The 13,926-nt window shown below is 37.4% G+C and overlaps 1 protein-coding gene across 3 annotated transcripts in view; it reads right to left on the bottom strand.

Annotated features, from left to right (window-relative positions):
- Positions 1–13,926, bottom strand: part of LOC309439170 (uncharacterized protein) — a 60,113-nt gene that overhangs the window by 43,263 nt on the left and 2,924 nt on the right. For all 3 annotated transcript variants that reach the window (XM_082051357.1, XM_082051358.1, XM_082051359.1), the window contains exons 5-8: positions 13,029–13,117; positions 10,307–10,406; positions 8,892–8,935; positions 7,639–7,716 (exon numbers count right to left, since the gene is read on the bottom strand). In XM_082051357.1, the coding sequence (XP_081907483.1) occupies positions 7,639–7,716; positions 8,892–8,935; positions 10,307–10,406; positions 13,029–13,117 (311 nt within the window). The remainder of the gene's footprint in view (positions 1–7,638; positions 7,717–8,891; positions 8,936–10,306; positions 10,407–13,028; positions 13,118–13,926) is intronic.

Raw genomic sequence — 13,926 nt, 5'->3', positions numbered from 1 at the left:
GCTGAAAGCCTCAGAGATGAAGAGCAGTAGGAAACAGAAGTAATCACACCTATTAAGGGCAATTTCACATATTAATAGTAAATTATACACAGAAAAGTTACAATCAGAAAGAGATATGAAAGTCAAGATCTTCAGCACAGAACAATAATAAAAGAATGAACAAAATTATGATGCACAGCAAAAAGAAAAGCAGTAAAACAAAACTGCAGACATGTTCTAAAGAGGTCCTAATAATAAAAGGTGGTGAACATCACCATTCGCATTAAAGTCAATGACCTTCAGGTCATTTGTATACTTAAAAATCAGTCCATCCCTGAAATTAATTATTTTTAGGTGCCAGTGGGAACAATGTGCTGACCATACAACCAAATTGGTTATCAGCAAAGGTTAGATGAACATAGTTTGTATAACATAAATCCACAAATTTTTGAAGGAAGTAAGCAAAGAAACCAGTGAACTCTTAAATGACATTTGTAAAAGTTCATGGGAGTTTGAACAGATTCCTTATCATTGGGAAGCTTCAAACATAACCCCATTATTTAAAAAAAAAGGATTAAGAGACAAGCTGTGTTACCAGAGATCAGCAACTTTAATACTGACAGTGTACAAAACTTGGAAAGTATGGTAGCTGGAGGACACCTAGAAAAGCCCATGACAAATCAGTAAAGATTACACTTCATTGGACTGGTCTTTGAAACTATTTAAACCACAAAACAGATAACAGAAAACCAGAAAAACCAAACAAACCCACCTTGGTGAATACAGACAATTTAATGGAACTAACAATTTTTTATACAAGTTATTCTAGATTTCTTTTGAAGGGAAGAGGCGAGGGAAAAAGTGGTGGCAAGAAGTATGTAATTAACATTCAACGTTTTGAAGTGTGACAAAGGAAAAAAAGAAAAGGTGACACCCAAAAAACCTCTCAGTTCCTGGTCTTGAACATTACTGTAGGGTAAGAGACTAACATATGTAATCATCCCAAAGAGACAGATACAGGAAGCATCACGATCTGCCCAGTGTTACCCAGCAGTATTTGTGACTGAACAAGGCTAGAACTAAGGAGCTTTTACCCTTTTGCAGCCACGCGTGTGTGCTTTGACTCTACCATCTACCTGTTGTGTCTTAAAGCAACAACAGCACTGGATGCCTTGCTAACAGGCTCCATGCAGCTTATTTGAATCACCTACCCAAAACTGAAATCACTTCCATCGAGACAGATGACGCAGTGCAGCCCATCCCACTACAGTGACAACTGGTGCCCTTGCTGCAGCCCACTCTGATCCAAGTCATCAGCAAGCAGCTCTTACGACACTATCCTGCACCTACTCCTCAGTGACTTTTGTTTTGAAGGAAGAAGAGGTAAACTGTAGACACACAGCTTTCTACTCTGAACCACTGAGTCTACTAGCATTAATTAAACTTCAGCTTACCCAAGCTCCACTGTCAAAAGACCCAATCCATTAAAAAAACAAAAAACCAACAACAATACAGCAAGACAAAGAGAAATTTCACGCCTTAAAATGGTTAAAATCTGGCAAACACTTAAGTCATTAAAAGCAGACTAATCATGGCTGACAGCATATCAACAGTATCAGTATAAACAACACTTATTTAGGTCTCTTAGTATGAAAAAGGAAGGATAGACGCAAATTTTCCTGTTATTTTAAGGCCATCAAAGGTAAAGGATCTTTATGGTGGAATTTTTTATCCTGCCAGTGTAGCTGGAAGGAGATCACACAGGTATAACTGTTCTTCTGGAACGGCTTCTAAATAGTGTCTAAGGTGACTCACTCTTTGGTCATCTCTTTCATTTTTACTCCACTTCAACAGTTTTTGCCTTCCTCGAAGATAAGTGTGAACAGCTTTCTGCCTTCCTCGAAGATAAGTATGAGGGATGTTTCCTCCTCAAGGTCCAACAACATCCAATGAACTTTCCTAAATGCTCTGTCAGTTGCAATGTGTCTTCTCCCAGGTCCCATCAGTTCTGAAAGCTTCCCTCACTTCTTAGCAACTCAATACACAGAGATACAATAAACTGAGCAAGAAGCCCTTGGATCCCAGTCATCCACTTACAATACAGATGGAAAAATATATAAATCTTATACTACCCCACAATAGATGCCAATAGTAACCTACAATAACATAGGCATGCTTAAGAAAATATATATTTTTGTGTGTTGCAAAAACCCATTACTTGAAATTAATTTTCAGCTTGGAAACAAACTGGGCTAAGTCACCCTTATGGCACAATTCAGTCAAGGAACAACTACTCTAGGCTGGCAGTAGAGCTCACTAGCAGCAACAGCTCCCAGAAGGGGAAATTCTAGCACATACCACAGGTACTTTCATCACACCATCACCTTCATCAGCACTTTCACTGAAGGAGTAACTCTGCCCAATTCACTAGCAGGTTTTGCTGAATGACTACGGACCATCTGACATCTGCACTGTAACATGACAACTTAGTGCTGGCTGTAACCCACAGCCAGCTGCTGTCCTACTCTAACAGGAATTAGAGCTCTGAAATTGAGCCTCCTGCCTGCCAGTGACTTACTCTTAGATTAATTTTTCCACGTAAAATTTTGGTTTTTCTTCAGTTTTGGCTCTTGGAAATGCTACTGTTTATGGGCACATCGCAGGTGACAGCATGAACTGTCTAAGCAGAGATGTTCTCTCTGTCTACTCTGTAACAACATACTCTTCAACCTCTGTGCAGCCATGAAGATTGCCTTCCTTCTTGTTTTGCTGCATATCTTACACCATCCATTTGCACAATAAAAAAGTAAAATCCATGATCAATACAGGGTCCTGTTGGTCTCAGGGAGGACACTGTCTGAGATGAAACAAGTATTTCTTCCCTAATAAGATGGCAAACCCCTCAAGTACCTCATTCTGGTCCCTACTGGAAGACTTGAGGTTACTGGTTACAAAAGTTGGGGCAGTTAGTGTAGTGCATTTACTTGCAGAGGAAGATGCTGCAAAAAAAAGAAAACAAAACCCAAAAAATCCACAGCAAAGCATGTGACATGGAAGTGAACCAGGGTCCAAGCAGGCTGTGGTATGAACTTTTAGCTTTACAGCTAATGCAGTTTCCTGGGATGTGACTCAATGAATGTCATGCTGAGGAGACCTCTAAGCCAAGGGGCTAAACTCCCTGGATGTGTATTTTAAGGTTTTTATAACCAATTCAAAACTGCTAATGTGTCAGGCTAGATCAGCACAAACTTCGGAGTAAGCTATATGCATCTCTTTACATGTAGGTATCAACGTGTCTCCAAACTTCAGCCACAATCCCAACTTAGGCAAAATTTATTGACTGCATCACTTATCTCCTCTGACTAGGGCATTTCAGAGCATGCATTGTACATAAACTCTTAAAGCCTAGACAATTTCAGGCCAATCAGACAGGCTGCCTTGTATTTCAAGCTGCCTGGAGCAGTTGGTGCTACATAGACAAAGGCATTCCACGTTGCTGATTGGAACTCAGGTGCTGGATTCTGTTCAAGTCCCAAATTAAGCTATCTGGAGCCAGTCCTTAAGAGACTACAACTATTCACTTACCCTTCTTTTTCATCCCAGGCCAGAGGATTATACAGCCTCAACCACTGTACGTTCTTGGCTTAGGGCAAAATGTCAGTGTTTTATCATCTCCTCAAAACAATTACTCTACTGATCAGCATCAGTTTATTCTCTCCTGCATTTCAAAACAATGTACTGCTCACTCACTGGCACTAAATAATAGTAAGAGACAGCAACGTCTGAGGTTAAAATACAGAGCTGTGCTTTACCAATATAATTTTGGCATCACGGTTCATTTTGACACATTGCGTGAATTCCCTATTGAGTGCTGCACTCTAAACAGAAAGTAGTGATGTCTTATCACTTCTGACCATCTGCTGACATATATTACTACAGAAATAACAGAAAAGGAATAAGTGCCTTTTTTAATAACATTTACTTAAAATCAGTTACTTAAGAATGCTGATTAGTCTTCTATAAACTGTGAACTAATAGTTTCTTGCATTCCCTCTGCTAAGCATCAGAGAATCCACACAAGCGGTGAGTCAAGCAGCCTTCCTCTCGCTGGAAAAGTAAACAGCATCTATTCCCTCTACCTATCTGCCTGCTTTCAGGAAAACTGGACAAAACTTTACAGCTTCAAGATTCCTGTGTTTAAGTCAAATGTATTATGGAGATAGACCCAGAACAATAAAAAAAAAAAATCCTAGTGCCTTACTTTACCACGACAATAAAGTATAGCTTAGGTTTTAATAACTAACCATTCAATTGCCACAATATACCCATACGAACATTCCTGATACTTAAAGCACCCTTTAGCAGCAGAATTGAGTTCCCAGAAGCAGTCCACATCAAACCATTCCAGACATTAATAAAAAAAAAGTTTGAAATCAACCCTAAAAAACTATGTTGGATGAATGAAGTGGGTCCAATCCAGTCCCTGAATACTTATAGACAAGTGTTACCATACGCATGGAATGTGAGGTCTGACTCTGACTTACTTAATTTAATTTAAGGTGCTCGTTTATATAGTTAATTATCTTTGCTTATGCATAAAGTGTAGGCAGATAAGGTTTATAAGCCTAAAATTTGATAAATTTTGTTTGTTTGTTTACAAGTTACAAAATACTCATCCTCATCAGTCCCTCTTGGCAGTACACTGACACCTTCATAAGCAGTCAAAGGCAGAAGAACAACATGGACTACTGTTCTCAGGGAGGAAAAAGAAAAAAATAAAAAAACAAGACACGAGTCTAATAATAACCAAAACTACCTTCTGCAATAAGATGTGAGGAAAAGAGAGATTGCCCTCTAGTGTTTAGTTCCACGGAACAACATAAATGCTGTGAAAGGTTTTCTTAAACTGTAGCATAAAGGCCCAGTAAACATCTGCAGAGCTGAATGGTTAAGTGGTCTTGGCTGCATGAGCACACTCATGGCAGTGAGAAATTAGTACGTGAAAGGCACTTTAATGACAAACACAGAGCCCTGACTTGGCTTCTTCCCCCCACATTTACTGACTTTTTTGGACTGGTTTGGATTTAACGTTATGTATCACAAAACTGATTTATTGAGATCTAAATTACACACGCTTACTTTCAGGAGACTGCTGAAAACATAACTTTTCCTAAATGAAGGAGAAATCATTAATAGTAACTTCTGCAAAATCCGTCAGAGCTCTGTTGACCTCATGGCAATATGAGCAATGTTGGTGGCAGCAGGTGTTACATGTTTTGGTAATTATTGAAACTATGAATTATCAGATTATTATTGTGCATTATTATGCAATGCATTATCTACATGCATTGAAAACAAATACAGACTGTCTAAATAACAGAAACCTCACCCCATCATGTTTCTTTAACCTAAGGAATCAACAGGTTATTACTAAGCTATCAGACAGAAAATGCATTTTTCTTCAGCCCAAAAGCTTTCATGGCAATTCCCCTTCATGCATTTGGACCTAATTATAGTAAAGAGCTAATTATCAAGGGGAAAAAAAAAAAAAAAGGCAGCAACGCTCTCCAACAAATTTCCTCACCTCCTTCTATCCCACACAGATGTGCTGGACCACAAGCCCACTTTAGTTAGTCTTCTACTTTTCCTCTCCAAATATAAAATTAAAGCCCACACATCATTTTGGTTTTCACTGGTTTTAGGAGCTTATCATACAGGCTGACATGTAACGTGATTTTATTTTAAAAAAGTCATTAATTAAATGCCTAAGACTTTTCGAATTTGCAAACAAACCCCCTAGTTTTAAGGCACCATGATTAATTCTTTAGTAGACCTGAAGGTCAATAAATTATTGTTATATTAGCAAAAAGACAATCATGCATGGTTCAGAAGTATGCATGCGGATCAATGGGGACAAGGTAACAAAGTAGTATTGGGTGTCAACCTTCTACATATTTTAGTAGTAATTCAAGTCAGCGCCAATCAGCTTTAAGCCAAAGTGATTTTAGACACAGTTATATGATTTTTATTTATACACACACACGAGTATGAGTTATGCGTTTACAATGTACATATGCTTGTCTGTAAAATTAGCTACTCCTGCTCCTTAACCTACTCAAGCTAACTTTTAAACCAGACTGCAATTTCTCACAGAAAAAACCTTAAAGAACCACGAAGCATTTTAATTTTTAAAAAAGTAGTATTCTGTTTTGGTTTTTTTTCTTTCATTCTTTTATGAAACAAGGTCTTCTGGATTCAGTTACAGGGGATTTTAAGTTTCATAATACAGCTTAACAAAATCACAAAATCATCAGGAGATATATCAGAATAGGAATAAAATTAGCAGTTTTAAGTTTCCAAACCTCATTTGATCTCCCATTGAACACACAGGGAAGAGCAAGTGCAGTTTGTTCAGGGCTAGTAGCCTTCTAATAGGTGAAAAGAACTGTCTGACCCTGTTTCTTTCAATCCCATATGTGCCTACACCTCTAAGTCAGCAGTGTTCAGGAACTCAGAAAAGCAGAACAGATCTTCCAAGACCATGGTCTGAATCAGCAACAGCCACTACAAGTAAGAGAAAAAAAGCTCTGCAGCCCTAGAGAACTAACTCAGGAGAGCAGCTTTTCAGATTATGTTGTGCTAGTTCACCCACCTGGACTGGAGGTTGTCCCCAGGGGCCTCCTTCCCACAATCAACTTGGGAGCAGGAACATGCTCCATGAAAGCCACCCTTCCCTCCTGCACCCCTTCCACTGCCCTTCAGCCCTTTCCTCCATCACTTAAAGGAAGCTCAACCCTTCTCATCACATCACAGAATCGCAAAGTGTTAGGGATTGGAAGGGACCCCAAAAGATCATCTAGTCCAGTCCCCCCGCCAGAGCAGGAAATGGCACAGGACAAGATTCCTCCCTCTCATCCCAAGGAAAAGACTAATAAACCACAGCCAAAATCCACTCATGCTATGCAAAACATGTTCCCTGACTCTTTTTCAAAACAAATCAGTCAAAAGCAGGCTACGTTACTCTTCCCCTGTGGTATTTCTCAGCAGGCAGAAAGACCTCCCTACATGAAAGTCTAATTCAGTAGGTCTGAACACAAGATAACACACATAACTTTTTGAAAGGACTGACAGCTGAACACTTTTGTGGAGATCACGTCACACAGCAGGAGAGGACTGCAACACACCTTCACCCCTACCAAAGAAAATGACATAAAATCTATGACCGAACAGTAGGCAACTCTGATCTAACTGAAGACTTATGAAACAGCATCCACAATATGCATAGCCTTTTCCATTACAGTCACACACAAAAGCCAATAAAATCTCTCAAAAAAATCAGATTATATAAAAGGAAACAGAAAAATAATATTTAAAAAACAAACAAACAAACAACACACAAAAACATCCAAGGGCTAAAAATTTTTTTACCTCATCTGCTTATTAAGTTAACAAAGAAAACCCCCAGTTGACCAGAAAGAAAAACTGCAATAGGGACAACACACTTTGTAGAAGAGCAACATTAAAGTGGAAAAATATCAAGAGGTGCATATTGCCCCCCTCAAAAGAAAGAAGTAGAAGCAGTTTTTGCAACACATATATAGTAGGAAACCTCATATTTGGCCCACTACAAACATACATGCTGATGTCATGGTTACCTACCAGTCTGGTACTGCATGCCAGTCAGTGAATATTCCACCTGTACATTGAGCACCACATTCAATGAGATGACCTGCAAGGCTAGGAAAATGGCATTCAAATAATTAAATATTCTGTAAAATCAAGTTTCACAAATCCAGCTTTAAAATGTAATAGTACAGTGGAAATAAAGCTAAACAACAGAACATGCTAATTTTTCCCCCACAGGCATCTAATACATTTATAAATTTTGCATTAAACATAACAAGGGATTCTGAAAGATGAATATAAGAAGAGTTGGAAGGAATCACTTATACATGAAAAATGAAGTTAATTTCCTGAAAAAAAATAAACACCTAAAAGATTATCTGACACCAAAACCAAAGTTTCATTAGTCATTTAAGAATTCTTGATGTAAATTTAGTATCTTAACAGTCTGCACTATGTATAACTATATAAGCAAAGCCCATTTTTAATTCAAGAGACACAAGATCTCACTTCCAATGAGAAAGAAAGAATGTATTATGATTATGTATTATGATTTTCAAATATTTGACTGTGATAGTCCATAAACACTTGGAAAATCATCATCTATCATCCCCAGTTTGGTGGAGCCAGAGTTTCTCTCTGCATTTATATTCAAACAACAGGAGGTCCAAACACACTATTACTAGGTGTACTTGGATTACCTAAGCAGTCACTCATTTTTATAAACTTCAACACAGTCTGATCTTGCAGAAAGTTGAATTAGGTGACAGAAATTTACCCAATGCTTTCCGTATCAGAGTCTTAACTGTAGGACTTACAACTAGGGTTTGAAAACGGGAGTACTGACATGGAGCTTCTGCAAAACCACACAAGGATGCTGACTTCTGACTGAATCTCCTTCTGCACATTTGAGGATAAAACCTGCCACCATCTCAACCATGAAAACAGTGACGGCCAAACAGAAAAAGCTGGGAATCACTGGTCTGTACTCTAAGATTTCACCTCTTGACATAAAATGGATAGGAAGAGAAAATTAAGCTGATAAATAAAATCACGCACTCCCTTCCTCATTTTGTTATTTTACACTGGATCTATAATGAAGTTTCTGTAATTTCCATTCCAAATAAGAGAATATTAAGTAAGCCTTAAAAAAGAACCCCAAACGTAACAAAAATCTTCAAATAAATAATTCAATAATAATATGCAAAATCACCGCTTAAAAAGTTCCTTTATCCTGACACTGTATGATATGAGACATAAATTCACTCATTTCTTCTTATATCATTTACCTTCCTGCAGCTAGCAAGTCAAATTCATCCCTATTCCAGCCAAACTAGAAGAAAAATACAAATACGTTACATATATTAAAGTTTCACACAGTACAGAAAACTGCACATGGTATGTTCATTATTTTGAGTAACAATGCATTGGATGTTTTTACTTAACTGCAGAAGTCTAAAGAACAATAACTGGCAGAAGCTGTACGTTGATTTGAGTTGCTACACAGTAAATCAGTGTAAGAGCTCTGACGTATTTCAGTTTTTCTCTTATTAATACACCCAAACATAAATTCTCAGTCATACTGTCTTCAAAAAAAACTGGAAGTGCAATATTCATGTTATTCAAAATTTGCATATCCCAGAGGTTTAAAAGTCTAGCACCTGTTTTGTGTCACATAAACAAACCACTACACTTTTTCAGCTTTTGAAAGTTATTAATTCCTGGAGTACTACCAGTCATCCTTAAAAACTGGAAGTATGTTTTCCGTTTAACTAGCAATTATATTTCCCAAGTTCAACACAGTGCAAGTAACATATATACATTGTTTCTTATTTGGAACCTCACAGAAATCTTCCTAAAACTTTTCAATAAATTGGATAATGCCTCTCTGGAGTAAATAATACCCAATGAGAAGTATTTTGAGAATGTAAATAGCTACGAATAAAATAACAAGTCATAATGGCAGTTATAAATGGGAAAGTTTAATTCTAGATTAGGTAATGGTTGACAGGCATGAAGTCAGATGAGCATGAAGTTTTAGAAAGGATGTTTCTAACTAGCCACTAACACTTCTTTTTTTTAAATATGCACCAAAAGAAAGCTTCCACATTTCACAGTGTGTGGTCATTCACAAAAATGTATAACATATTCAAAATACTTCAGAAAACCACATATCCTGCTTGTATAACTTGTTGAAATTCAAGGAATTTGAGAAATGTTGTATTGAAACTCAACTACTTAAAATAAAACTGCTTACCCATTCAAAAGGACCAGTGTTTTAGACCACCTCATGTGCCTTCCCTCTCCCCCTCCGAAAAACAAAGTGAGTTCTACTATCACCACCTTGTGGTAAAGAAAGATAGACCTGTTCCTTAACCTTACACACCAGATTTTAAAGAGGAGGGGAAAAAAAAACAACACAAGTAAGACTGAAATACTGGTGAAACACAGTAAGACTTCCTTAACTTCACCAAAACACTTTCCAGCTTCATGATACACAAGTTCATAAACAACCCTGCTGTAAGTGTAGGAAAAGTGGAAGCTGGCAACCTTTCATGCACCTAAGGAAAAAAAACACTTAAGGCGCTCATTATTTTTCAATTAGTAACTACTTTTTCATAAGAGAAAAAAAATTGACTGACAGTGGTTACTGAATATTCATTCCCATATGTTCATTATCATACAGAAATTCATTTGTACTTACAGAATGAATGAGTGGTCCTAATACAATCCCACTGTCAACGCATCTACCTGTCACAACAATATCAGCTCCAAGGTCAAGAGCTCTGCTTATTGGCCTTGCACTAAAGATGACAAAACAAAACAGAAAACCTTTTACCTTTTTAAGCATCATCTAAAAAAAAAAAAAAAACACCATAAAAATCAGTTCCCTGAAACACACAGGATAAAAATAACTTTAAAATCTGTAGGAAACCAATTATATCAACTTTAACAACCAATTTGTCATTTTGTATATACAACAGTAGTATTTTAAAAAGCAAACATCAGAACACCCTATCAAATTCAGGTACCTAAATCACATAGTTGAAACACTTGTCTTGATGGTCACAGAAACTGTTTTGAACATAGTGCACAGACGGTCACTTCTATTGTCAGTAACAGAAATTAGTGTTTTTCAGAAATTCATTATTCTTATTTATTTGCAGATGAGTCTATAAAGACCAATATTCTTCACAGAGAAAACCTGGTGACTCTGCCCTCCAATTTTTAATCTTTCAGGTCAAATTCTGTAAGCGTTTTTAGAATTTGCAATATCAACCAACTTCAAGAAGAGCACCATGCAGTCATTATTTTCAGAGACTCAGGCAACAGATTTTCCAGGTTTGTTAGGTAAGAGTCAGCCCAGCCAAAATTAGTTGAACCACTTGAGTTCCCATGCATCTGCTAGATTCTTTTCCATGAAAAAGACAGCTTGAAAACACAAACCGTGTAAACCATGTGCCTTGAAGAACAAAACCAAGAGCAGTGTTTTACTAGTTTCTATGGACTTTGCCCTGGTTTTGTCAAGAGGTAAGTTAGAATAAACAGAAGTTCTCTTAGTGATTTAAACACAAAAAAGTATGTGTTTTTTTTCCCCACTGCTACATGAACCAAAGGATACTATCTAGAACAACAAGCAGGTAAACAGCATACAGAAACAACTTACACCTCTGGGCACAGTGTTAAGTAACAGTCACTGGTAAAAAGCACGAATGGGGCTTCTGCATACATACATACAGGATACTGACAGAAAAACTGTGTAACTACCTTTAAAAAGCAGTAAATAAAGCCATTTGGCTCTGTTGTTAAAAATGCACATGCACTCAATCTACAGAACTCCTAATAGCCCAAATCAGAAACAGAAGAAACAATACCCCAGTGCAAATTTCTAAGATGTTTACAAACTTGAATCAAACTGTAAACATCAGATTTATGGAATTACAAGTGAGCTATCAACAGAACGTACAGATTTTACCCAATACACTCTGATGTTGACTTCTTTTATATATACAGATTTATCATTTAATTTATGAGTAAGCATCCACTGCTGATGCTGTCAAAGAAAAATGTAACTTATGAAAATGAGTAGCTTAAGAGGCTGGTAATAGTTGTACATTTCAGTGCAACTGACTTTAAGGAGGCATAAATAAATACCACTTTTATTAGAAAACCAAGAGCAACAGTTCACTGTTCCAACATCCATTAATGAAGCAGAGACAGATGTAACAGATTTTTAAAATGTCTCATCCTCATAGGAGTCTGCTTTTGTGCTCATTGCTTTGATTTGCATTGCTTTTTAAATTCATTAATAAATCATGAATCACCAGAATTGGAATGAACACTTTCTCACCCAAGTCGCAAACATTATTTCTTAGATTTCATTTACAGTTAGTCATGATGTGCAAATGTTGCAATTCGAAGTTTAACAAACAGAAAATCCAGAAACAATAAAAAACACTAAAGTCAAATTTTAAAAGACTCAATTATTAAAAGGTTCTTGTTTTACAGAGAAAAATACATGCTGTGTTGAGTACAGCCAGATCCCTTATCTGCCAGAGATGCATTTTTGGAAAGTGCAATAATAATGATAAAAGAGAGAGCACAGCAGTTTTTTCCATAAAGGTAAGAAAGGGGAGACTGTGTGCATAAACTTTAGACATACACCAAACAGAAATACAGGAGGGATTATATATATGACATGGAGGATGGAAAAGCAAAAATCACCATGACCATCAACTCGAAGAGATACTGTCTTTTGGGAACAGCTCACCATTGTTGCATTTCTCAGTCCTTCCCCTTTGATAGACTTGATGGACATTGATCTACCTGAAGAAGTTGATGGTGACAATGAAAATGCAATGGTTCACATACAGGCAGCTAGAACGCCTGCATTTTGAGATTTATGGGAGGCCTTTAATATCACGAAGGAGGCAAGGGAGATCTTTTAAAACAGTGATCCATGCTGGAAAGCCAGCTTCCAAAATCCCAGTGCTACAAAGCCTGACACACAATCCAGTGCAGCCTGGATTGTGCAGCTCCTACCGCACTCAGAGCACGTCCCAGCACTTTAATTCCTTGGTTGCATCGCTCTAGGGGCAACATCCTAAACAACTGCACCATGCAGCAATAGGATACTCTGCATATGAAAACAGATTTTTGCAATTGTTATAACTAAACAAACTATTTTGGCTTGAACTAAAACCTGAGGATTCACAGGAGTTATAATGCTAAGGAGTCACAACTGGCAAGGCTCTAAATTAGAAGTTTATTTACAAGTTACAAACATTTTTCTCCTGGTTGCCTGAATGACGTGAAAGTGAACCTCACCTACTACGCGGTTCTACTTGCAAACCAACACAATGTCAGGAAGACAACATGTTAAAATTATTTTTCCACAACTAAAACAACTTGCTAAAATAACTCACCCAAGATACACATTCATGCTATGAATGTTCTCTGGAAATTGTTTGCCGCTCTCTAAATCAGTGATACCAGCTCCTTTCAGGTTCTCTTTCTGTTAGAAACCAAAGAAAACACCAAATCTGTGAGTATTTTGTAGTATCTACTGTAAGCCTTTTATTAGTATCAGACAACAGATCCCCTTCACAGCAACTCTAATAAAAGTATAATCATTAAAATTAGCAACAATACAAATCAGTTGAATGGCTAAGAGCCCTAGACACACTTTTAGCCATAGTTTTCCAGCACACAGAAAAGTAAGTCAGTCTTTAAAGAATGCTAGCCCATTCACAGATGGCCAACAACAATGTAGTATATTCTCTAGGCTTTTTAAACTGTCTATAACTGCTGTAGGACTGAATAAACCAAACCCTGCAAACAGAAATGTGTCTGTCATAACCACCATGGTGGTGGTGGCCAGAAAGCAAGGCTAATTCTGCAGTTCCAGGTGATACTTAGAAAGCGTTGCATATGTATGAGAGGTAGGTGGGGGTGGGTGTTTTTGACCATGCATCAGGCAGCTTGGGAAACCAGTGGATCCAGGGGCCTGTGACTGCACAGAACCGATGCCTAATGCTAGTTACAGGAGGAATCTATCATATAGTGTGGAAAAAAGTCCTTCCTCTTTCAATTAATTTGGTATTCTGTGATAAGGACTGAAATCCTCCAAACCACAAATAACATTTCCTAGTGTAAATTATGATGTTTGGTATCAACAGTGTAAGGTGTCTGTAGACAGTAAAAGCTGACTCTTTTCTGTTCCTATAAGTTATACACTGACAATAGCACAGAAAATAATCCATTTCAGATCAGAAATGTCCACGCCAAGCTTAGATAATGACCATTTCACTGTTGTACCACTAA

The sequence above is a fragment of the Streptopelia decaocto genome (assembly GCF_964273445.1).
Source record: "Streptopelia decaocto genome assembly, chromosome: 4".
Lineage (NCBI taxonomy): Eukaryota > Metazoa > Chordata > Aves > Columbiformes > Columbidae > Streptopelia > Streptopelia decaocto.
This window is presented reverse-complemented; position numbering and strand designations above follow the sequence as displayed.